The sequence below is a fragment of the Pogoniulus pusillus genome, chromosome 42, assembly GCF_015220805.1.
Source record: "Pogoniulus pusillus isolate bPogPus1 chromosome 42, bPogPus1.pri, whole genome shotgun sequence".
Classification (NCBI taxonomy): Eukaryota; Metazoa; Chordata; class Aves; order Piciformes; family Lybiidae; genus Pogoniulus; species Pogoniulus pusillus.
The window spans coordinates 4,225,973-4,247,951 of NC_087305.1; the positions used below are offsets into that span (position 1 = coordinate 4,225,973).

General features: G+C 67.2%; 3 protein-coding genes across 3 annotated transcripts in view; 1 reads left to right on the forward strand and 2 right to left on the reverse strand.

Moving 5' to 3' along the window:
- The window catches only part of SEMA4C (semaphorin 4C), a 15,711-nt gene extending 1,619 nt beyond the window's left edge, over nucleotides 1–14,092 (reverse strand). The window contains 15 exon segments of the mRNA XM_064175560.1: nucleotides 182–252; nucleotides 354–511; nucleotides 622–737; nucleotides 829–1,051; nucleotides 1,195–1,339; nucleotides 2,761–2,936; nucleotides 4,145–4,296; nucleotides 4,434–4,550; nucleotides 5,322–5,418; nucleotides 6,683–6,781; nucleotides 7,937–7,999; nucleotides 8,691–8,807; nucleotides 8,809–8,840; nucleotides 11,133–11,252; nucleotides 14,057–14,092. Coding sequence (XP_064031630.1) covers nucleotides 182–252; nucleotides 354–511; nucleotides 622–737; nucleotides 829–1,051; nucleotides 1,195–1,339; nucleotides 2,761–2,936; nucleotides 4,145–4,296; nucleotides 4,434–4,550; nucleotides 5,322–5,418; nucleotides 6,683–6,781; nucleotides 7,937–7,999; nucleotides 8,691–8,807; nucleotides 8,809–8,840; nucleotides 11,133–11,250 — 1,684 coding nt within the window. The 5' untranslated portion in view covers nucleotides 11,251–11,252; nucleotides 14,057–14,092.
- A 1,135-nt stretch (nucleotides 14,093–15,227) lies between these two features.
- Nucleotides 15,228–19,617, reverse strand: FAM178B (family with sequence similarity 178 member B). Its single transcript, XM_064175514.1, has 15 exons — nucleotides 19,337–19,617; nucleotides 18,114–18,487; nucleotides 17,932–17,993; nucleotides 17,723–17,833; nucleotides 17,491–17,640; nucleotides 17,299–17,404; nucleotides 17,145–17,217; nucleotides 16,954–17,074; nucleotides 16,793–16,883; nucleotides 16,504–16,680; nucleotides 16,314–16,411; nucleotides 15,880–15,970; nucleotides 15,693–15,794; nucleotides 15,526–15,603; nucleotides 15,228–15,453 (listed from the first exon to the last, which is right to left on the reverse strand). The coding sequence occupies exons 1-15, from the start codon at nucleotides 19,563–19,565 to the stop codon at nucleotides 15,316–15,318; spliced, it is 2,001 nt and encodes a 666-aa protein (XP_064031584.1). The 5' UTR covers nucleotides 19,566–19,617; the 3' UTR covers nucleotides 15,228–15,315.
- Nucleotides 19,618–20,469: 852 nt separating this feature from the next.
- Nucleotides 20,470–21,979, forward strand: part of SNRNP200 (small nuclear ribonucleoprotein U5 subunit 200) — a 48,181-nt gene continuing 46,671 nt past the window's right edge. Inside the window, 1 exon segment of the mRNA XM_064175427.1 lies at nucleotides 20,470–20,575. Coding sequence (XP_064031497.1) covers nucleotides 20,531–20,575 — 45 coding nt within the window. The 5' untranslated portion in view covers nucleotides 20,470–20,530.

Genomic DNA, 21,979 nt, shown 5'->3' on the forward strand with positions numbered 1-21,979 from the left:
GGGAGGGCACATGGGAACCAGGATGCCCAGGGAGGGCACCCTGGGCTGGTGGGAGGTGCCTGTGCCCCTGACAGGGAATTGGCACTGGATGATCTTTTAGGGTCCAACCCAACCCATTCCACCATCCCATGCCAGGCACATGCCAACCTCTCAGCTGCCCCCCCCAGGGGGGGTTCCTCACCTTGCTTGGCCACCTGGGGCTGGCTGCAGGCTCTGGTGTCGGAGCTCAGCACATCCTGCACCAGCTGCGACCTGCGGCAGGGGGAGGAGGAGCTGAGTGTTGTGGGGAGGGGGGGAGTGGGCACTGTGACACAGCCAAGCGCCCCCAGCGGTGCCCAGGGGTGCCCCCGTACCCGTTGAGGCCGTGGGTGGGCACGCAGAGGCTGGCATTGTGGCTCCAGGCGCAGTAGGGGTCCCTGGCCAGGACGCAGTCGGTGCAGGATTGGTAGCGCCCACAGTCTGCCAGGGGCAGCTGTGCCACCTGCAGGCGGGAGCCGGCGAAGAGCAGCTTCTGCAGGGGGGGAGGGAGAGGCAGGGAGGAGAAGGGGGTGAGGTGGGCACAACAAAGTGAAGGTAGCCCCCCCCCCAGAGAGCCCAGCTGGGCACGTTGGCACCGCTCACCTTGCGGGCAGCCAGGACCAGGCTCTCCACAGGCTGTGCCGGCTCAAAGACCTGCAGCTCCTCCACCAGGTGGACATGGGTGCCCAGGTTCAGCGCCTTGTGTACCCACCCGTCGCCTGCAGGAGGGCACAGAGGGTGGGCAGGGATGCTCCTGTGCCAGGAACCCATGCCCAGCTCCCTCCCCCCCCCCCCCCCGCGGCGCCTCACCTGTGCCGATGAAGAGCACCTCGTAGACGGTGCCATCCAACCCGGGCACTCTGTCTACCACCAGCTGGGTGAAGTTGGCATCCTTCTTGAGGAGCAGGGGGCGGCCGTGGTGGGGCAGGATGGGCTCATCCATCAGGGGGTGCTTCTTGGCAAAGTTGAGGGTGTTGTCGGGCAGCTCCAGCGAGCTGGCAAAGCCGTTCTGCCGGTGCCAGTCGGTGATGCACTGCGGGCAGAGGGAGGCAGCTGTGGTGGGTGGATGGATGGGCACAGCCGGGCACGTGTGGCCCAAACCCCAAGCAAACCTTTTCTCCTTCCCCTCCTAAGCACTCCCCACTCCCCCCTCCCCACCTCGGTGCCCACACTCACGGCGCCAGGGCGGGGGCTGGGCACCTCGTCCGAGTAGCGCCCCCACTTCTGCGCCTGCTCTCGGTACTCCTTGTAGGGCCCCTCGAAGGCTTTCTTCACCTCCAGGATGTGGTAGCGGCAGATGGCAGAGACGTCCACGTCCCCCCTGCCAGGGGGCAGAGCAGAGAGGCACAGAATGAGTCAGGCTGGAAGAGACCTCCAGGATCAGCCAGCACAGTGCCCAGGGGGGGTTGGCAGCTCTGCACACAAGGAGGCTCCACAGCCTCTCTGGGCAGCCTGCTCCAGCCCTCAGCACCCTCACAACAAACAACTTTCTCCTCCTCCTCTTCACATCCAACCTCCTGGGGTCCACTCTGTGCCCTTTGCCCCTTGGCCTGGCACTGGGCACCACTGAGCAGAGCCTGGCCCCAGCCTCTTGCCCCCCACAGCTCCTTCAGCTCTTGCTCAGCACTGCTCAGATGCCCTCTGGGGCTGCTCTCCTGCAGGCTCTCAGCCCCAGGGCTCAGCCTTTGCTGCTGCCAGAGCTGCTCCAGGCCCCTCAGCATCTGCCCAGCCTGCCCTGGACTCTCTGCAGCCCTTCCCTGTCCCTCTGCCCCTGGGCAGCACAGACCTGGACCCAGCACTGCAGCTCTGGGCACATCCTGGCCCCAGGCTCCTAGCACAGAGCCACAGAACCAAGCAGGTTGGCACAGAGCTCCAAGCTCACCCAGCCCAACCTGGCACCCAGCCCTGGCCAATCAACCAGACCATGGCACTAAGTGCCCCAGCCAGGCTTGGCTTCAACACCTGGTTTGGTGTCCACGCCATGGTTTGGTGCCCATGCTGGCTCTGGCTCAGCCATGGCACTCAGGACCACAGTTTGGTGCCCATGGTGGCATTGGGTCAGCTGTGGCACTCGGGGCCACTCTTTGGTGCCAACACTGGCACTGACTCAGCCATGGCACTCAGGACCACAGTTTGGTTCCCACATTGGCACTGGCTCAGCCATGGCACTCAGGACCACAGCTCAGTGCCCACAGTGGCACTGTCTCAGCCATGGCACTCAGGACCACAGTTTGGTTCCCACAGTGGCACTGTCTCAGCCATGGCACTCAGGACCACAGTTTGGTTCCCACAGTGGCTCTGTCTCAGCCATGGCACTCAGGACCACAGTTTGGTTCCCACAGTGGCACTGTCTCAGCCATGGCACTCAGGACCACAGTTTGGTTCCCACAGTGGCTCTGTCTCAGCCATGGCACTCAGGACCACAGCTCAGTGCCCACAGTGGCACTAGCTCAGCCATGGCACTCAGGACCACAGCTCAGTGCCCACAGTGGCACTGTCTCAGCCATGGCACTCAGGACCACAGCTCAGTGCCCACATTGGCACTGGCTCAGCCGTGGCACTGGCTCAGCCATGGCACTTAGGACCACAGCTCAGTGCCCGCCCTGGGTCGCCACAGGCCCGCCTGTCCCCAGAGGGCTGTGCCCACCCTGCTGCCTGCCTGTCCCCGGAGGGCTGTGCCCGCCCTGCTGCCCGCCTGTCCCCGGAGGGCTGTGCCCACCCTGCTGCCCGCCGGGCACTCACCATCGCGCCTGGAAGACGCCCAGGAAGGCAGTGTCCTGCCAGCGGGCAGCGGGCAGGGTGCAGACTGCCTGCAGGCGGTTGAAGTGCAGCTGCTGCTCGGGCAGGGCACAGACCAGCCTGGCCTTCAGGAACGTCGTCCACTTCTTCTGCAGCGTGCGGGCACCGCCCACGTCCCCCTGGGCACAGGGTGGGCACCCCCTGGTCACGCCGCCCGGCCCCGGAGCTGTGCGCTGCCACCTGCCCCGTGCCCGTCGGCCCTCGCAGCCAGCAGCTCGTCCCTTTGCCTGGCCCTGTGCCATCCCTGTGCCCACAGTCCCCTCTCCCGTGCCACTGCCCCCATCTCTTTGCCATGCCACCATGCCCATGCCCCCTACTCCTGTGCCATCTCCGTGACACTGCCCCCATGCCATGTCCTCCATCCTTTTGCCATGCTGTTTCTATGCCATCCCTGTGCCCCCTCTCCCCATCCTGTGCCACTGCCCCCATCTCTTTGCCATGCCACCATGCCCATGCCCCCTACTCCTGTGCCATCTCCATGCCCACGAACCCCGTCTCTTTCCAGTGCCACTGCTCCCATCTCTTTGCCATGCTGCCATGCCCATACCCCCTACTCCTGTGCCATTTCCATGCCCAAGACCCCTGTCCATTTGCCATACCTTGTGCCCTTGCCCCTTTGCTGTGTCACTGTCCCCATGCGGTGCCCCTTGTCCCTGTGCCACTCCCACACCCAACCCTGCTCTCCCTTTGCCACCTCACTGCCCCCATGCCTCACTGCTCTCCCTATACCACATCACTCTCCCCATGCCACCTCCTCTACTCCCATGCCACCTCTCCTATCCCTATGCCAACTCTCCTACCTCCATACCACCTCCTGTCTCCCCATGCCACCTCCTCTAACCCCATATCAATTCCCCTACCCCTATCCCACCTCCCTCATCCCTATGCCACCCCCACCCCAGCCATACCACCTCTCCCATCCCCATGCCACCTCCCCCACCCCGATGCCACCTCCCCCATCCCTATGCCACCCTCACCCCAGCCATACCACCTCCCCCATCCCTATGCCACCTCCACCCCAGCCATGCCACCTCCCCCATCCCTATGCCACCTCCATCCCAGTCATGCCACCTCCCACATCCCTATGCCACCCTCACCCCAGCCATACCACCTCCCCCATCCCTATGCCACCTCCCCCATCCCTATGCCACCCCCTCCCCAGCCATGCCACCCCCACCCCAGCCATGCCACCTCCATCCCTCACTCCCTACCCTCTCACCCAGCACCGCTACAGCAACCCGAGGGCGGAGGAGCGCGGAGGGCAGGGGGGTGGGGTGGGAATGGGCACCCCTTGGTGGGGGGGGGGTTGCCATGCCCCTGTGCTGACCTTGCAGACCCGTGCCACCCTTGCCACCACCTGCTGGGCATAGCAGTCGAACTCCACCGCTCGCTCGCTGAAGAAGAAGTAAACTTTGTCGTCGTCTCCTGTGCTGCTCCCTGAGCTCTCCTGCACGAAGGCTGAGCCCACGAAGTGAGGCTCTGGGGGGAGGGGAAGGGGGGAGGGGAAGGAGGGGAGGGAGCTGTGAGCAACCCTGCGGGGTTGGAAGAGGCTGGGGGAGGGGAAGGGGGTTGGCACGGTGCCCCCCTGCCCACCCCCAGCGCTGTGCCCCTCTCACCGTTGAGCCAGGAGGTGAGGTACTCTGTCTTCATGGAGTAGTGGGGGCCCAGGTTGCGCAGGATCACAGGCTCCGTGCCCAGGAAGTTGTTGAAGGTGGCAGAGTAGAGCTCCCCATCTGCCAGGCACGGGGTGGGGGAGGGTGTTGGCACAGGGGGCAAGGGCATTGGCACATGCGCACGGCATGGATACACCCCCGAGTCCATGCCCAGTAGGTACCCAGAGGGGTGAGAGTTGGGACACACACACAGAGCAAGGATAACTCCCCCCACACTCCATGCCCAGTGCCAGGCACAGGGGGTGAGGGCGTTGGCACAGGGGGTGAGGGCACAGGCACACACACGCAGCAAGGATACACCTCCAACTCCATGCCCAGTAGGTGCCCAGAGGGGTGAGAGTTGGGACACACACACAGAGCAAGGATAACCCCCCCCAATGCATGCCCAGTGCCAGGCACAGGGGGTGAGGGCGTTGGCACAGGGGGTGAGGGCATTGGCACAGGGGGTGAGGGCATTGGCACAGGGGGTGAGGGCACAGGCACACACATGCAGCAAGGATACACCTCCAACTCCATGCCCAGTAGGTGCCCAGAGGGGTGAGAGTTGGGACACACACACAGAGCAAGGATAACCCCCCCACTCCATGCTCAGTGCCAGGCAAAGGGGGTGAGGGTGTTGGCACGCACATACATGGCAAGGATACACCCCCCACTCCATGCCCAGTAGGTGCCCAGAGGGCTGAGAGTTGGGACACACACACAGAGCAAGGATACTTCCCCCCACTCCATGCCCAGCAGGTGCCCAGAGGGGTGAGGGTGTTGGCACACATACACACAGCAAGGGCACCCTCTCCACTCCAAGCCCAGTGGGTGCCCAGAGGTGCCACCTACCCACGATGAGGCCTGTGTGCCCCTTGGTAGGGTCATAGGGGCACTTCCCTTTGCCATCCTCGAATGCCACCTGGTCCAGGGTGAAGCCTGACAGCTCCTGAGGGGCACAGAGGTGGGTGAGGGGGAGGAGGTCCCCAAACCCTCCCCATTTCGCCTCCACCCACACCCAGTCTGGCCCTGGGCACAGGGGATGCCCTTCTGGGTGACTTTCCTGTGCCCTGGATGACATCCTTGCCACAGGGATGCCCCTGGCTGACCCTTCTGGGCACAGGGACAGTCCTGTGGGATGGGGACATGGGACAGGCAAAGGGATGGGGCACATGGCATAGGGACAGTGGCATGGCAAGGGACAGAGGTCTTCTTGGCATGGCACAGCAAGAGGGGACATGGCACAGGGATGTTGGCTCGGGGCAGGGATGGAGGACACAGGGCACTGCCACTGCACAGGGACTGGGAGTGGGGCAAGGGTTGGGGACACAGGACACTGGCACAAGAAGAGGGTGGCACCTCGAGGTGCTGGCATGGCAGAGGGACGGGGACAAGGGGCATGGCAGGGGAAGGGGGACAGAGGACATGGCACAGGGCTAGGCACAGAGGACCCCACAGAGGGCTGGGGACAGGAGTGATGGCAGGGCACAGGGCATGGGCACAGGTGACACAGAGGGGGATGAGGACAGGGGCACAGCACAGGGCATGAGGACAGGGGTGATGGCAGGGGCAGGGCAAGCACACGGGCAGTGCCAGGGCCCAGGGGGCACAAGCACAGGGGTGATGATAGGGGGCACAAGCACAGGGCTGATGTCAGGGCCCAGGGGGCACAAGCACAGGGGCGATGGCAGGGCCCAGGGGGCACAAGCACAGGGGCGATGGCAGGGCCCAGGGGGCACAAGCACAGGGGTGATGGCAGGGCCCAGGGGGCACAAGCACAGGGGTGATGTCAGGGCCCAGGGGGCACAAGCACAGGGGCGATGGCAGGGCCCAGGGGGCACAAGCACAGGGGTGATGGCAGGGGGCACAAGCACAGGGGCAGTGGCAGGGCCCAGGGGGCACAAGCACAGGGGTGATGGCAGGGCTCAGGGGGCACAAGCACAGGGGCGATGGCAGGGCCCAGGGGGCACAAGCACAGGGCTGATGGCAGGGCCCAGGGGGCACAAGCACAGGGCTGATGGCAGGGGGCACAAGCACAGGGGTAGTGGCAGGGCTCAGGGGGCACAAGCACAGGGCTGATGGCAGGGGGCACAAGCACAGGGGTGATGGCAGGGCTCAGGGGGCACAAGCACAGGGGCGATGGCAGGGCTCAGGGGGCACAAGCACAGGGGCAGGGCAGGGCAGGGCAGGGCAGGGGCAGCAGTGCCACTCACGATGTAGGTGCACTTGGGCTGGAAGGCGAAGGTGCCGCAGGCGTACAGGTGAGAGCTGTTGTAGCTCTGCAGGAACCGAACGTAGTTGAAGCAGTCAGTCTGGGGGGGGACACACAGAGAGGTCACTGAAGGAGGTGCCAGGAGGCACAGAGGTGACAGCAGAGCAGGCAGAGCCTCATGGGCCCCCCCCCCACACACCCCATTGCCATGGGATCACAGACGCAACCAGGTTGGCACCTCTGGGGGCACCGTGCCCAACCTGCTCTGCAAGGTTCACCTCAGCCCCAAGCAGCACATCCAAACCACCCCCCCCCAGGCTGGGGGACTGCAGCACCTCCCTGGGCAGCTCACTCCAGCCCCTGCCCACTCTCCCTGCGTCAGACACTTCCTCCTCATGCCCATCCTCATCCTCCCCAGGCTCCGCCTGAGGCCATTCCTCCTCCTCCTCCTCCTCCTTCCTCCAACCTCCTGTGAGCAGAGCCCAGCAGCAGCCCCTGCAGTGTAGCTGCAGGCAGCAATGAGGTCTGCCCTCAGCTTCCTCTTCCTCACACTACCCAGCCCCAGCTTCCTCGGCAGGAGTGTGCTCCACAACCTCCCTGGGCAAACCTGTGCCAGGGTCTCACCACCCTCACCCTGTGCCAGGGTCTCACCACCCTCAACCTGTGCCAGTCTCTCACCACCTTCCCTCCTTCCTCACATCCACTTTCCATCTCCCCTCTGCCACTCCAAACCCATTCCTCCTCCTCCTCCTCCTGCCATTCCAAGCCCTTCTCAACAGTCCCTCCCCAGCCCTCCTGCAGCCCCCTTCAGACCCTGCCAGGCCACTCCAAGCTCTCCTGGAAGCCTTCTCCTCTGCAGGCTGCACAGCCCCAACTCTCTCAGCCTGTGCTCAGAGCAGAGCTGCTGCAGCCCTCTCAGCATCTCCTCTGGGCTGGCTCCAACACTTCCATGCCCTGCTTGTGCTGGGGGCTCCAGAGCTGCCCCCAGGACTGCAGGTGGGGTGTGAGGAGAGCAGAGCCAAGGGGCAGAATCCCCTCCCTTGCCCTGTGCCCACACTGCTCTGGCTGCAGCCCAGCACAGGGTTGTGTCTGGGCTGCACTCACACTGCAGGCTCCTGTGGAGCTTTTCATCAGCCCAGACCTTCAGGTCCTGTTCCTCAGAGCTGCTCTCAGCCATTCCCCACCCAGCCTGGAGCTGTGCTTGGGACTGCACCCACCCAACCCTACCAACCACCCCTGGCAGCATTGCCCCAACCTGGTTGTTTTTGCCCTTCTGGATGCATTCAGCTTTCTTCTCCACTGGAGCTTCCCAGGAGATCTGGAAGGGGAGGGGGACAGGGGAAAAAACAAGGGGGTGAGGGAATAAAAATAACCTCCCCCACCCCTGCACCCCTCTGTCCCTGCACCCCCTGTACCCCTGTGTCCCTGCACCCCCTGTACCCCTGCACCTCTGCACCCAGCCCCCTGCACCCAGCCCCCTGCACCTCTGCCCACCTGCACCCCTGTCCCACTGACCCCCTGCACCCAGCCCCCTGCACCTCTGCCCCTCTGTCCCCCCACACTGACCCCCTGCACCCAGCCCCCTGCACCTCTGTTCCCCTGCACCCCTGCACCTCTGCCCCCTGCACCCCTGCACTCCTGTCCCCCTGCACCCCTCCCCACTGCACCCCTGTCCCTCTGCACCCCTATCCCTGCACCCAGCCCCCTGCACCTCTGTTCCCCTGCACCCCTGCACCTCTGCCCCCTGCACCCCTGCACTCCTGTCCCCCTGCACCTCTGCCCCCTGCACCCCTGCCCCACTGCACTCCTGCCCCCTGTACCCCTGTCCCTGCAACCTTGTCCCCCTGCCCCATCCCTCTGCTCCCCTACACCCCTGTACCCCTGCACCCCATCTCTATGCCCCCCTCACCCCCATGTTCCTGCACCCTCATCCTTGCACCTCTGCACCCCTCTACACCCCTGCACCTATGCCCCTGCTCCCTTGCCCCCCTGCCCCCCTGCCCCCTCACCGCTGCCTTCAGCTCCACGCTGCCAGTGGCCAGGGCAAAAACAGCTTCGCGGGCACCGACGTAAAGCAGAGCCTCAGCCTCGTCCAGCGTCAGCGTCAGGTAGTGAGAGACCCCCCCCCTGCCAGAACCGCTTGGCCACGCCCTGCAGCTCTGCACGAGGAGGGCACAGAGGGCACGGCAGGGTCAGGACACCGCCCACAGCCCAAGTGGGCACCGCTGGTATCCTTCAGGGCAGACTGCACCGACAGGATGCTGGCAGCAGCCTCTGCTTGGGCACAGCCTGAGGCTCTGCATGAGGAGGGCACAAAGGTCACAGCAGGGGCAGGACACTGCCCACAGCCCAGTGGGCACCGCTGGTATCCTTCAGGGCAGGCTGCACCGACAGGATGCTGGCAGCAGCCTCTGCTTGGGCACAGCCTCCACCTCTGCATGAGGAGGGCACAAAGGGCACAGCAGGGGCAGGACACTGCCCACAGCCCAAGTGGGCACTGCTGGTATGGTTCAGGGCAGCCTGCACCCAAATGCTGCTGGTATCATCCCCCGCTTGGGCACAACTTGCAGCTCTGCACAAGGAGGGCACAAAGGGCACAGCAGGGGCAGGACACCACCAGCCACCCCCCACCATGAACAACACGACCCTGGAGTGGGCACTGCTGGCATCTTTCAGGGTAGCATCCCCTGCTTGGGCACAGCCTGCAGTTCTGCATGAGGAGGGCACAAAGGGCACAGCAGGGGCAGGACACTGCCCACAGCCCAAGTGGGCACCGCTGGTATCATTCAGGGCAGCCTGCACCCAAATGCTGCTGGTAGCAGCCCCTGCTTGGGCACAACCTGCAGCTCTGCACAAGGAGGGCACAAAGGGCACGGCAGGGGCAGGCCACCACCAGCCACCCTTCACCATCAGCAACACTACCCTGGAGTGGGCACAGCTGGCATCTTTCAGGGCAGCCCCCAGCCCTGCAGCTCTGCACAGGGTGAGGACAAAGAGGGCAGCAGGGTGAGGCCACCCTCAGCCACCCCCCGTGGACACCACACCCCCAGGTGGGCACCGCTGGCACCCCTCAGGGCAGCCCTGCACGCCCCCACGGCTGCCAGCAGGGCCCCGGCCCCTGGTGGCACACAAAGGGCTCTTTGTCACCCCGGGGCACTGGCGGGGCCCAGGGAACACAGCAGCCATTGGAGGGACCCCCCCCGACCCCCCCTGCCCCTCCGTGCCCGCCCCCGGCCCCGCAGAAAGGCCTCATTGATGGGGAGGGGACAGGGCACCCCCGGGGCAGGGGTGGGGACAAGCGGCTGGCACGGCATGGGCACGGCATGGGGACAGCTTGGGCACACAGGGTGCTGGCACGGCAAAGGGACAGCGCTGCCGGGGGTGGCACAGGGACATGGCAAAGGGATAGGAGGTCTTGGGTGTGGGGGTGGCACAGGGACAAGGGGCACAGCATGGAGGCAGTGGCACAGCAAAGGGGCGAGGGCAGGGAATGGGGATGCAGGGCATGGCAAAGGGACAGAGATCCTGGGCATGGGGATGGCACAGGGAGAGGGGACATGGCATGGGGATGGTGGCAAGGCAAAGGGATGGGGCACGTGGCATAGGGACAGTGGCATGGGAAAGGGACAGAGGTCTTCTTGGCATGGCATGGCACAGCAAGAGGGGACTTGGCATGGGGACGCTGGCATGGGGCAGGGATGGAGGACACAGGGCACTGCCACTGCACAGGGACTGGGAGTGGGGCAAGGGTTGAGGACACAGGGCACAGCAGAGGGGGACACAGGGCACTGGCACAACAAGAGGGTGGCACCTCGAGATGCTGGCATGGCAGAGGGACGTGGACAAGGGGCACGGCAGGGGAAGGGGGACAGAGGACATGGCACAGGGCTGGGGACAGAGGACCCCACAGAGGGCTGGGGACAGGAGTGATGGCAGGGCACAGGGCATGGGCACAGGTGACACAGAGGGGGATGAGGACAGGGGCACAGCACAGGGCATGAGGACAGGGGGCACGGCAGGGAACAGGGACAGGGCATGGGGCCAGGGGGCACAGCACAGAGCTGGGGCCAGGGCACACACAGAAGGCTGGGGACAGGGGTGACAGCAGGGCACAAGGAGAGGGCACACAGCACAGGGCACAGGGCCAAGGCACAGGGCTGGTGACCCCAGACGCTGGCACAGCAGGGGGCACCCAGAGCACTGTCCCTGCCCATCCATCTGTGTCCCCCTCCCCAGCCCCACCCCAGGGCAAGCTCCCCACAGTGCCACCAAGGAGGCAGCAGCTGTGCCCTGCCTTGGCATGGGGGACGACCACAACCACCGAGGTGCCACCACGCTGCCAGCGGGGACCACCCTGTCCCCCTCTATCCTTCACCCCCACTCCCAGCCCCCCCCCCCCAAGCCCCCAGGGCTGGCAGGGCCGTAGGGGGATGCCAGCCCCGGGTACTCACCGGCGTAGGGGACGGTTTTGCGTGGCACCAGGCTCCACGAGGACCCCGCGGGGCTGGCAGCGGCGGTGGCAGCGGCGGTGGCAGCGGTGACCAAGGCCAGCAGCCACCGGGGGGCCATGGCTGCGGGGCGCAGAGGGGAGGGTGGGCACAGAGACAAAGAACCCTTGGCAAAGGGGGGGTGGGGTGGGGGTTGGGGGGGGGGGGGGCACAGCGAATGCCACACCCGGGGCTGGCAGCGTCACGCGGGCAGCGCGGGCACAAGGCGGGCATTGAGTGCCCAGCGTCACGCGGCCCGGGGGCACCCCCACGCAGCACCGAGTGGGGCGGGGGGGGGGGGGGGGGAGGGGTCCCCAATGGGCTGTGCCCTCCCCTCCCTGGCACCATCCTTCCTCCGGCAGCGCTGAGTCCCCCGGGGGGGGGCTTGCCCTAGCAGAAGGAAACGGAGCCCTTCCGCTCCCCACCCCCCCCGCGTCCTGCCCCGGGACCCCCCCCCCCAAACCTGGGGTCACCGAGGGGGTGTCCCCTGCTGCGTCACCCGCTCCGTGTCACCCCCAGCCCGGCCCGGGCAGGATGCGGCCGGGAATGGTTTGGGCTGCGCCCGGCGGGAAGCAGGAAACTGCCGGGGGGGGGTCCCGGGCAGGGGAGGCTCGGGAAGGGTTTCCGGGATGGGGGCGGGGGGAGGCCGGCAGCGGGCGTGGGAACGGGGGGTGCCAAGCAGGGGAGATGGGGGTGCCAAGCAGGGGAGATGGGGGTGCCAAGCGGGGGAGATAGGGGTGCCAAGCAGGGGGGTTGGGGGTGCCAAGCAGGGGAGATGGGGGTGCCAAGCAGGGGGGTTGGGGGTGCCAAGCAGGGGGGTTGAGGGTGCCAAGCAGGGGGGTTGAGGGTGCCAAGCAGGGGAGATGGGGGTGCCAAGCAAGGGGCTGGGGGTGCCAAGCAGGGGAGATGGGGGTGCCAAGCAAGGGGAGATGGGGGTGCCAAGCAAGGGGAGATGGGGGTGCCAAGCAAGGGGGCTGGGGGTGCCAAGCAAGGGGGCTGGGGGTGCCAAGCAGGGGAGATGGGGGTGCCAAGCAGGGGGGTTGGGGGTGCCAAGCAGGGGAGATGGGGGTGCCAAGCAAGGGGCTGGGGGTGCCAAGCAGGGGAGATGGGGGTGCCAAGCAAGGGGGCTGGGGGTGCCAAGCAAGGGGGCTGGGGGTGCCAAGCAGGGGAGATGGGGGTGCCAAGCAGGGGGGTTGGGGGTGCCAAGCAGGGGGCTTGGGGGGTGTCAAGCAAGTGGGTTGGGGGTGCCAAGCAGGGGGGTTGGGGGTGCCAAGCAGGGGGGCTGGGGGTGCCAAGAAAAGGGGGCTGGGGGTGTCAAGCAGGGCGTTGGGGGTGTCAAACAGGGGGCTCGGGGGGTACCAAGCAAGGGGGCTGGGGGTGCAAGGAGTAGGAGCTGTGGGGGCAGGCAGCAGGGCAACAGGGGCAGCTGGAGTGCCCACGGGCACGCCCGGGGTGTAACGGGCATGGCTGAGGTGCCACGGACACGGGCAGGGTGCCACGGGCATGGCCAGGGTGTAACGGGCATAGTTTGGTTGCAACAGGCATGGCTGAGGTGCCACGGGCATGGCCAGGGTGCCATGGGCATAGTCAGCATGCAACAGGCATGGCTGAGGTGCCACGGGCATGGCCAGGGTGCCATGGGCATAGTCAGCATGCAACAGGCATGGCTGAGGTGCCACGGGCATGGCCAGGGTGCCATGGGCATAGTCAGCATGCAACAGGCACAACTGGAGTGCCACAGGCGTGGCCAGGGCACAGCAGGCACAGCTGAGGTGCCACGGGCATGGTCACGGTGCCATGGGCACAGTCAGAGTGCAACAGGCACAACTGGAGTGCCATGGGCATGGCCATGGTGCCATAGGCACAGCCAGGATGCCAAAGGTATGGTTAAGGTGCCACAGGCATAACTGGGGTGCCATGGGCATGGCCAAGGTGCCACAGGCACAATCGAGGTGCAACAGGCACAGTGAGGATGCCAGAGGCACGGCTGAGCTGCTGCAGGCATCACCAAGGTGCCAGGGGCATGGTCAGGGTGCAAGGGTTGTAGCCAGTATGGTGAGGGTGCCATGGGCATGGGGAGGGTGCCATGGGCATGGGGAGGGTGCCACGGGCATGGCTGGGGTCCCATGGCCACAGCCCCGGGGGCAAAAGCACAACCAGGGTGCCACAAGCCATGACCAGGCTATCGTGGGCACAGCTGGGGTGCCCTGGGCATGGCCAGGGTGCCACGGGGTCAGAGGCAGGGTGCCAGGGCAGGATGGGGTCCTCATTTTCAGCGCTGGACGCCTGTGGCTGTCCCACGGTGGGATCTGCGGTGCCAGGGCAGTGCCAGTCCGGGGGGGGGGAGCGTGGCCCACGTTGGTGCCATCCTGGGGGGGGTCCGAGCGGTCCCCAGACGATGCCATCCGGGAGCTCCCTGCACGGCGCTGCCGTCGCGGGGTGCGGAGCTCCCCACGGCGGTGCCAGCCCGGGGCAAAGGTCCCCACGGCGGTGCCATCTCCACCTGGGGGTCCCCACGGCGGTGCCCCCGGTACCGACACGGGGTGGGGGTGGCTCCGGTGCACCGACGGATGGCGACTCGCTGCGGGGGGGGGAAATCCCCGTTCCCGGGGGGGGGGGTGTGCCCAACCCCCCCTAGCAGCTCGGGGGGGGGGGGGGGGCAGGGTTGGGGGGCGCCGATCGCCGGTACCGGGAGGAACAAAAGCGCCTCCTCCTCCTCCCCCCGCCCCCGCGGCTCCGCCACAACAATACCGGGGCGGGGCGGGAGGGGGGAGGGGGGGACGTGACGCGGGGGCTGGGACGGGAGCGGAGCGGGGGCGGCGGAGCGGAGCGGGAGGCGGAGGAGGGGAGGGGGCGGGGGGGGGGGTGCAGGGCGCTCCGGTACTCACCTCGGGGCGCGGCGGCGGCGGCCGGGCCCGGGCGGCGGCAGGCGGCGGAGGCGGGAACGCGCGCGCGGCCCCGTGCGGCCCCGCCCCGCCGTGACGTCACGGCAGCCCCGGGGGTGGGGGGGGTTGGGGGGGGGGATCGGGTGGGATCGGATCGGATCGGATCTGTTCGGGTGGGATCGGCTTTAGCCGGCTCGGCCCGGCCCGGTTCGGCTTGTTCCGGTTCGCCTCGGTTCAGCTCGGCTCAGCTCAGCCTAGTTCGGCTCAGCTCAACCTGGCTCAGTTTAGCCTGGTTCAGCTTAGCCTGGCTCAGCTTGGCCTGGTTTAGTCTGGCCCAGTTCAGCTCGGTTCAGCCTAGTCTGGCTCAGCTTAACATGGCTCAGCTTGGCCTGGTTTAGTCTGGCCCAGTTCAGCTCGGTTCAGCCTAGTCTGGCTCAGCTTAACATGGCTCAGCTCAGCCCAGTTTAGCCTGGTTCAGCTTAGCCTGGCTCAGCTTGGCCTGGTTTAGTCTGGCCTGGTTCAGCTCAGCTCAGCCTAGTTCAGCTCAGCTTAATGTGGCTCAGCTCAGCCCAATTTAGCCTGGTTCAGCTTAACCTGGCTCAGCTTGGCCCAGTTTAGTCTAGCCTGGTTCAGCTCAGCTCAGCCTAGTTTGGCTCAGCTTAAGTTGGCTCAGCTCAGCCCAGTTCAGCCTGGTTCAGCTTAACCTGGCTCAGTTTGACCTGGTTTGTTTGGCCCAGCTCAGCTCAGCTCAGCTCAGCTCAGCCTAGTTTGGCTCAGCTTAACATGGCTAAGCTCAGCCCAGTTTAGCCTGGTTCAGCTTAAGCTGGCTCAGCTCAGCCCAGTTTAGCCTGGTTCAGCTTAACCTGGCTCAGTTTGGCCTGGTTTAATCTGGCCCGGTTCAGCTCAGCTCAGCTCAGCCCAGTTAAGCTCAGCCCAGTTTGGCCTCACCAGGCTCAGCTCAGCCCAGTCCAGCTCAGCCCAGTTTGGCCTCACCAGGCTCAGCTCAGCCCAGTTAAGCTCAGCCCAGTTAAGCTCAGCCCAGTTTGGCCTCACCAGGCTCAGCTTGGCCCAGTTGAGCCCAGTTTGGCCTGGCCCAGCCCAGCTGGGTGCCAACAGGCACTGATGCCACCCACCCAAGCAACACTCCACGGGCACAGAATGAACTGTAGGTGTTTATTGAAGGGCGAGGGGGGGGCACCTGTTGGCACCCAGGGGCACCCAGGGGCACCCATTGGCACCCATGCCAGCAGGAGGTGCCCCTCCTATGCCAGCATCTTGTGCCACCTGAAGAAGAGCAGGGTGGCAAGGCTGTCCAGCTGGGCATCGCAGAGCCGGGCACCCCTGAGCTGCCTGCACCTGAAGTGCCGCTCCAGCCTGGCACACAGCTGCTGCAGGGCACCCTGTGGGGGCATGGCTGAGGTCAGGGACAGGCAGAACCCCCCACGGTGCCCTCCTCAAGGCTTGGCACTCACCTGCTGCTCGGCTGTGGGCTGTTCGGTGCCCACCACAGTGCTGGCGAGGAGGAGGAGGCTGTAGCTGAAGTAACAGATCTGTGGGCACAAGCGGGCACAGGGGCTCACCCAACGGGCTGTGGGCATGCTGGGGGGGTGCCCTATGGCACCTGCTTCCTGGCACCCACCTCCCACTCAGTATCCTGGGGCTGCTCCAGGCCCCTGGCCAGTGCCAGCTGTCGCAGGGCATCTGGTTGTGCCAGCGCCAGGAGCCTGCTCAGCACCTCCAGCTGCGGGCAGAACACAGGTGTCAGAGTGCCCAGAGCCCATGCTGGGTGCCAGAGCCCTGGCACGGTCCCACCCGGGTGAACCCACCTTTGCCTGTGCCCCAGGGGGTGGCACGGTGCCCGGGGGCTCTCCCAGCAGCCGGGCCATGGCATGAAGGCTCAAGTGCTGGCGCAGCTCCCTGGGGAGAGGAGGAAGAGGGTGGTGAGGAAGGGTCCAGACTGTGCCCACGTGCCCATCCCCACCTCTCTGCCAGTCGCCAGCAGGGCTGGCCCCGGTGCCCTCGGGATGCCCGCGGGGAGGGCGGCGGTGCCAGCGGCTGGATCGTGCCTGCTTTGTGCCCGTGCAACCAGCTGGAATGAAGGCATTAGACACAGACACAGCCCAGCCCTGGCACGGTGCCCTGGGGCTGTGCCAGCTCCCACCAGGCTGTCACCAAGCCGCAGGGCCACGGATGGCACGGGACGCTTGGCAGCTCCGCCTGGCACCAAGCCCAGCCGCGGGCACAGCGGGCAGGGCCTTACCTGCCCCTGCTTGTGAGATCTGGCAGCAGCTGGACCAGGGCAACCAGGTTGTGGTGGTGCTGTGAAAGCTGGCACAGGGCCTGGCACAGGACAGGCAGCTGGGGAGAGATGGAGGCAGTGAGAGCGGGCAGGGCAGGCACTAAAGCGGGCACAAGGCAAAAGGGACCTGCTGCCACCCTGCTCTGGGTACCTGCTTCTGCCAGTCCCTGATGCCCTCCAGGAGGCACTGGAGAAGGTGCTGCAGCTCGGGCAGGGGGTGGCAGCGCAGTGCCCGGGCAAGGCTGAGGAAGGAGAAGAGGATGAGGAGTGCCAGGCGGGCACCATCGCTGTAGCAGCACGGCTGGGTGACCACACACAGTGCCAGGAACTGCAGGGGCAAGGTGGCACATCACCCAAACCCGCCGTGGGGCACCCCTCCAGCGGCTGGCACTGGTGCCCACCCAATTAGCAGGGCAGAGCTAATGAGGGCACGGCACAACCTTGCAGATGTCACCGAGCTGTGCCACCAGTGCCAGGGTGCTGCTGGCATCAGAGCTGGCCTGTCTGGGGAAGCAGGATGGCTCCAAGCCCCTGGAAGGAGGAGAAGGGGTTGGCAGGGAGGGGTTGGCAGCACACTCCTGCCCACTGTGCCAGGGCTCACCTTGCATTGGCAGGGCACAACTCAGGGGGCAGCAGGCGTTGCTGGAGCAGGGGGCTCAGGTTGGCACCGAGGTGGGTGACAGCCTGGGTGATCTCCTGCACCGTGGGGCACCAGGGCTTCTCTGCAGGTGAGGGGACAGTGAGAGTGGGCATAGGTTTGGGGGGCACTCCCTGTGCCCACCCCACACTCACCACCCTCAGTGCCAAGCCAGGCGTCCCAGAGTGCCCGCGAGGTGGCGCTGGGGGTTGGGCACAGAGCCAGCAGCTGCCAAAACACAAAGGGGGTGATCAGGCTGGCATCGTGGGATGGGGAGGGGGGGCACACCATCCTGTGCCAGGGGCTTACTTGGAAGAGCCAGCGCAGGACGGGCACCGGGCAGGTGGGCACAGAGCGGTAGAGCAGGCTGAGGGCACCGGCATGGACCAAAGCTGTCTGGCATGAGGGTGACAAACTGGGGGGGTGGGAGGGTCACAGAGAGGAGGTGAGTGGAGCTCTGCCCCCTCCATGCCACCCTGGTACATCCTGCCTGGCACTCACCGGAGGAAAAGCCTCTCCAGGGAGCTCTGAGGCTGCAGCCCATTGGCATCGAGGGTGGGCAGGGGCACTGGGTGGGCATAGAAAATAGGCTCCCCGGGGTGCAGGGTGGGGATGGAGCTGCTCTGCAAGGGGAAGCGTGCCAGGAACTCCCTGTGGGTGGCAGAGTGGCATCAGGTGGGCAGCAGGCAGCGTGCTGGCACCCCCCTAGGCCGGGCACAGCTGGCAGGGGTACCTGTGCTCCTCGGGCAGGTGGATGTCCTCATCCTCTGACTCGCTGGCACTGCCAGTGTCATCCTGTTCCCATGCCAGCCTGGCCTGCAGCCTGTCTGCCTGGCTCTGCTCCCTGGCACGGGGTGGGTGGTTAGGGCAGAAGGACAACACCACAGGATGCCCAGCACCACCCCCGTGCCCACTGCCATGCCCAGGAGGTGCCAGCCTCACCTCTTCTCCTGGAGCAGTGAATCCAGGCTGTTGGCAAGTGGGTCCCGCCGCGGGCACGCAGCCTGGGCAAGGCAGGAATGGTGAGGCCTCAGTGGGCACCACAGCACCCAGCAGGCACTGGGCTGTGCCCAGAGGGGAACCCCCCTCGATGCCCAGGCAGCCACCTTTGGGCATCCACCTACCTGCTGGTGGCCTGCAGGGCTTGGAGGCTCAGCCCCTGCCAGCAGGTCCCGCAGGGGGATCAGCTCCTCCTCCTCCTCCTCACTGTCTGGGACACACACCCCTGCCCTGGCAGTGCCCACCTGGTGCCCCTCACAGCTCCTGCCCGCCTGCTGTGGCACTGTCCTGGCAGTGCTGCTCTGCCCACCACTGGTGTCACCCCCGGAGGTGCCTGCAGCCACCGCTGGGATGTGCCTGGGACCTTCCAGCGCTGCCTGGCACTGAGCAGAGCCCTGGCTGGGCACCTCCTTCCTCTTGGCACGGGGCCGAGCGCTGCCAGGAGGCTGCTGCCCTCTGCTCCTCCTGCTGCTGTGTGGCACCTTGGGGCACCTGGCAGCTGTGGGGGCAGCACAGAAGTCACCTCGGGAGGCTCTGGGGCAGGGGAGGGCCACGGGGACAGTGCGGGGGAGTGACTGAGGTCCCCTCTGGGGCACAGGGAGGGCTGTGGGGATCAGCTGGCAGTGCCCTGGGGCATGGCGAGGGGCATGGGGACAAGGTGAAGGGCGCCCCTAGTGCCCCCATGGGGCATGACAAGGGGCATGGGGACGAGGTGAGAGGTGCCCCTGGTGCCCCCATGGGGCATGACAAGGGGCATGGGGACGAGGGGCATGGGGACAAGGTGAAAGGTGCCCCTGGTGCCCCCTTGGGGCATGGCGAAGGGGATGGGGACAAGGTGAGAGGTGCCCCTGGAGCCCCCTTGGGGCATGGCAGTGCCCTGGGGTATGGCGAGGGGCATGGGGACAAGGTGAGAGGTGCCCCTGGTGCCCCCTTGGGGCATGACGAGGGGCATGGGGACGAGGGGCATGGGGACAAGGTGAGAGGTGCCCCTGGTGCCCCCATGGGGCATGGGGACGAGGGGCATAGGGACAAGGGGCATGGGGACGAGGTGAGAGGTGCCCCTGGTGCCCCCTTGGGGCATGGCAGTGCCTTGAGGTATGGTGAGGGGCATGGGGACAAGGTGAGAGGTGCCCCTGGTGCCCCCTTGGGGCATGGCAGTGCCCTGGGGCATGGCGAGGGGCATGGGGACAAGGTGAGAGGTGCCCATGGTGCCCCCTTGGGGCATGGCAGTGCCCTGGGGTATGGCGAGGGGCATGGGGACAAGGTGAGAGGTGCCCCTGGTGCCCCCTTGGGGTCCTGCGGGTCCCAGCTGTCCTGGCACCCACCCGCGGGGCAGGGCTGCGCTCACCTCGCTCCCGGGCCGTGCCCCGCGGGCGGAGCGGGGCCGGTGCGGGGCTGGCGGGGGCGGGGGGCGGCGGCGCGGTCGGGCAGCGCTCCCGCAGGCGCCTCTCGGCCCGGAGCCGCCGGTAGCGCTGGAGCTCGGCCTGGAAGCTGCGGCTGAAGAGCGCCGAGCGCACGACGCGGGCCGAGGAGAGCGGCAGCTGGAACCAGCGCAGCGCCCCGGGGTGCGGGGCCATGGCGGGAGCGGAGCCGCAGCGCCGAGCCCCAACCGAGCCCCGGAGCGCGGCACGGGCGGGGCGGGGCTGCGAGAAGTGGGCGGGGCTGCGAGAAGTGGGCGTGGCTGTGAGAAGTGGGCGGGGCTGTGAGAAGCGGGCGGAGCCGGGAGAAGAGGGAGGGGCTGTGAGAAGCGGGCGGGGCCGGGAGAAGAGGGAGGGGCTGAGTGAAGTGGGCGGGGCCGGGAGAAGAGGGCGGGGCCGTGAGGAGTGGGCGGAGCCGGGAGAAGAGGGAGGGGCTGAGAGAAGTGGGCGGGGCCGGGAGAAGAGGGAGGGGCTGAGAGAAGTGGGCGGGGCCGGGAGAAGAGGGAGGGGCTGAGAGAAGTGGGCGGGGCCGGGAGAAGAGGGAGGGGCTGTGGGAAGTGGACGGTGCTGTGCGGAGCAGGCGGGGCCGGGAGGAACGGGCGTGGCTCAGGCGTGGCTGTGAGGAATGGGCGTGGCTCAGGCGTGGCTGTGAGGAATGGGCGTGGCGCAGGCGGGGCTGTGAGGAATGGGCGTGGCGCAGGCGGGGCGCAGCAGTCGGCCGTGGGCGGAGCGGAGCCGAACCCCTCCCGTCCCCTCCCCGCCGCTCCCGGAGCTGCTCCGCTGCTGTCGCCGCCCAACGGCTCACGGCGCAACCGACCAATGGCAGCGCGGGGCGGGCGGGAGCGGCGCGGCTGAGCCAATCACAAGCGGCCGCTGCCCGCGGGAGGCGGGGTCAGCTGAGCGGCCGCCGCTGGCCAATCAGAATGGCTCAGGGGCGCCGCGGTGCATGCTGGGAAGCCCGGGGGGGCACTGTCCGTGGCCGCGATCCGAAGTGCTTCCGGGTCGCACGAGCGCGGCGGGGCCGGAGCCGCTTCCGGTCTGCCCCGGAAGTTGCGTCCCGAGGCCTGCTCCGGTGCGCGGCGGCGGCGGCGGCAGCGCGGCCTGGGCCCGGGCCCGGCTGAGCCATGGCGGACGTCACCGCCCGCAGCCTGCAGTATGAGTACAAGGCGGTGAGGCTCGCTCCGTGCCCCGATCCCCCTGGCCGCCATCGCTTCCGCGCTCCCGATCCGCTCCCGATCCCTTCCCCGCACCCCCTCCGGTCCCGATCCCTTCCCCGCTCCCTCTCCGCTCTCGATCCCTTCCCCGCTCCCTCTCCGGTCCCATCCCTTCCGCGCTCCCCCTCCGGTCCCGATCCGTTCCCCGCTCCCGCTCCCGTCCCGATCCCTTCCCCGCTCCCTCTCCGGTCCCGATCCCTTCCCCGCTCCCTCTCCGGTCCCGATCCCTTCCCCGCTCCCTCTCCGGTCCCGATCCCTTCCCCGCTCCCTCTCCGGTCCCAATCCGTTCCCCGCTCCCTCTCCGGTCCCGATCCCTTCCCCGCTCCCGCTCCCGTCCCGATCCCTTCCCCGCTCCCTCTCCCGTCCCGATCCGTTCCCCGCTCCCGCTCCCGTCCCGATCCCTTCCCCGCTCCCTCTCCGGTCCCGATCCGTTCCCCGCTCCCGCTCCCGTCCCGATCCCTTCCCCGCTCCCTCTCCCGTCCCGATCCGTTCCCCGCTCCCGCTCCCGTCCCGATCCCTTCCCCGCTCCCTCTCCGGTCCCATCCCTTCCCTTCCTCCATCCCCCTGCCCCTATCCCTTTCCTTCTCCGCTCCCTATCCCTTTCCCCTCCATCTCCTATCCCTTCCCGACCCCCATCCCTCTCCCGCTCCCTCTCCTGCCTCCGTTCCCTGCCTCCGTCCCTCTGCGCTGCTTATCCCTCCCCTTCCTGGGGCTCTCTGCTCCCCATCCCATCCCCTTCCTTCCCCGGCATGGGGCTCACACCCCTGCAGGGTCCCTGGGGAGTCCCTGGAGGGTCCCTGGAAGGTCCCTGGAGGGTCCCTGGAAGGTCCCTGGAGAGTCCCTGGGGAGTCCCTGGGGTGTCCCTGGGGATTCCCTGGAGGGTCCCTGGAGGGTCCCTGGGGAGTCCCTGGAAGGTCCCTGGGGATTCCCTGGAGGGTCCCTGGGGATTCCCTGGAGGGTCCCTGGGGAGTCCCTGGAGAGTCCCTGGAGGGTCCCTGGGGAGTCCCTGGAGAGTCCCTGGGGAGTCCCTGGAGGGTCCCTGGAGAGTCCCTGGGGAGTCCCTGGAGGGTCCCTGGAGAGTCCCTGGAGGGTCCCTGGAGAGTCCCTGGGGAGTCCCTGGAGAGTCCCTGGGGAGTCCCTGGAGAGTCCCTGGAGGGTCCCTGGAGAGTCCCTGGAGGGTCCCTGGAGAGTCCCTGGGGAGTCCCTGGAGAGTCCCTGGAGGGTCCCTGGGGAGTCCCTGGAGAGTCCCTGGAGGGTCCCTGGGGAGTCCCTGGAGCGACCTCCAGCCCTGAGCGTGCCCCAGCAGGAGCTCAGCTGCTCCTCCCCTCCTCGCCCATCCCCCCCCAGCTCTGCCCTTCT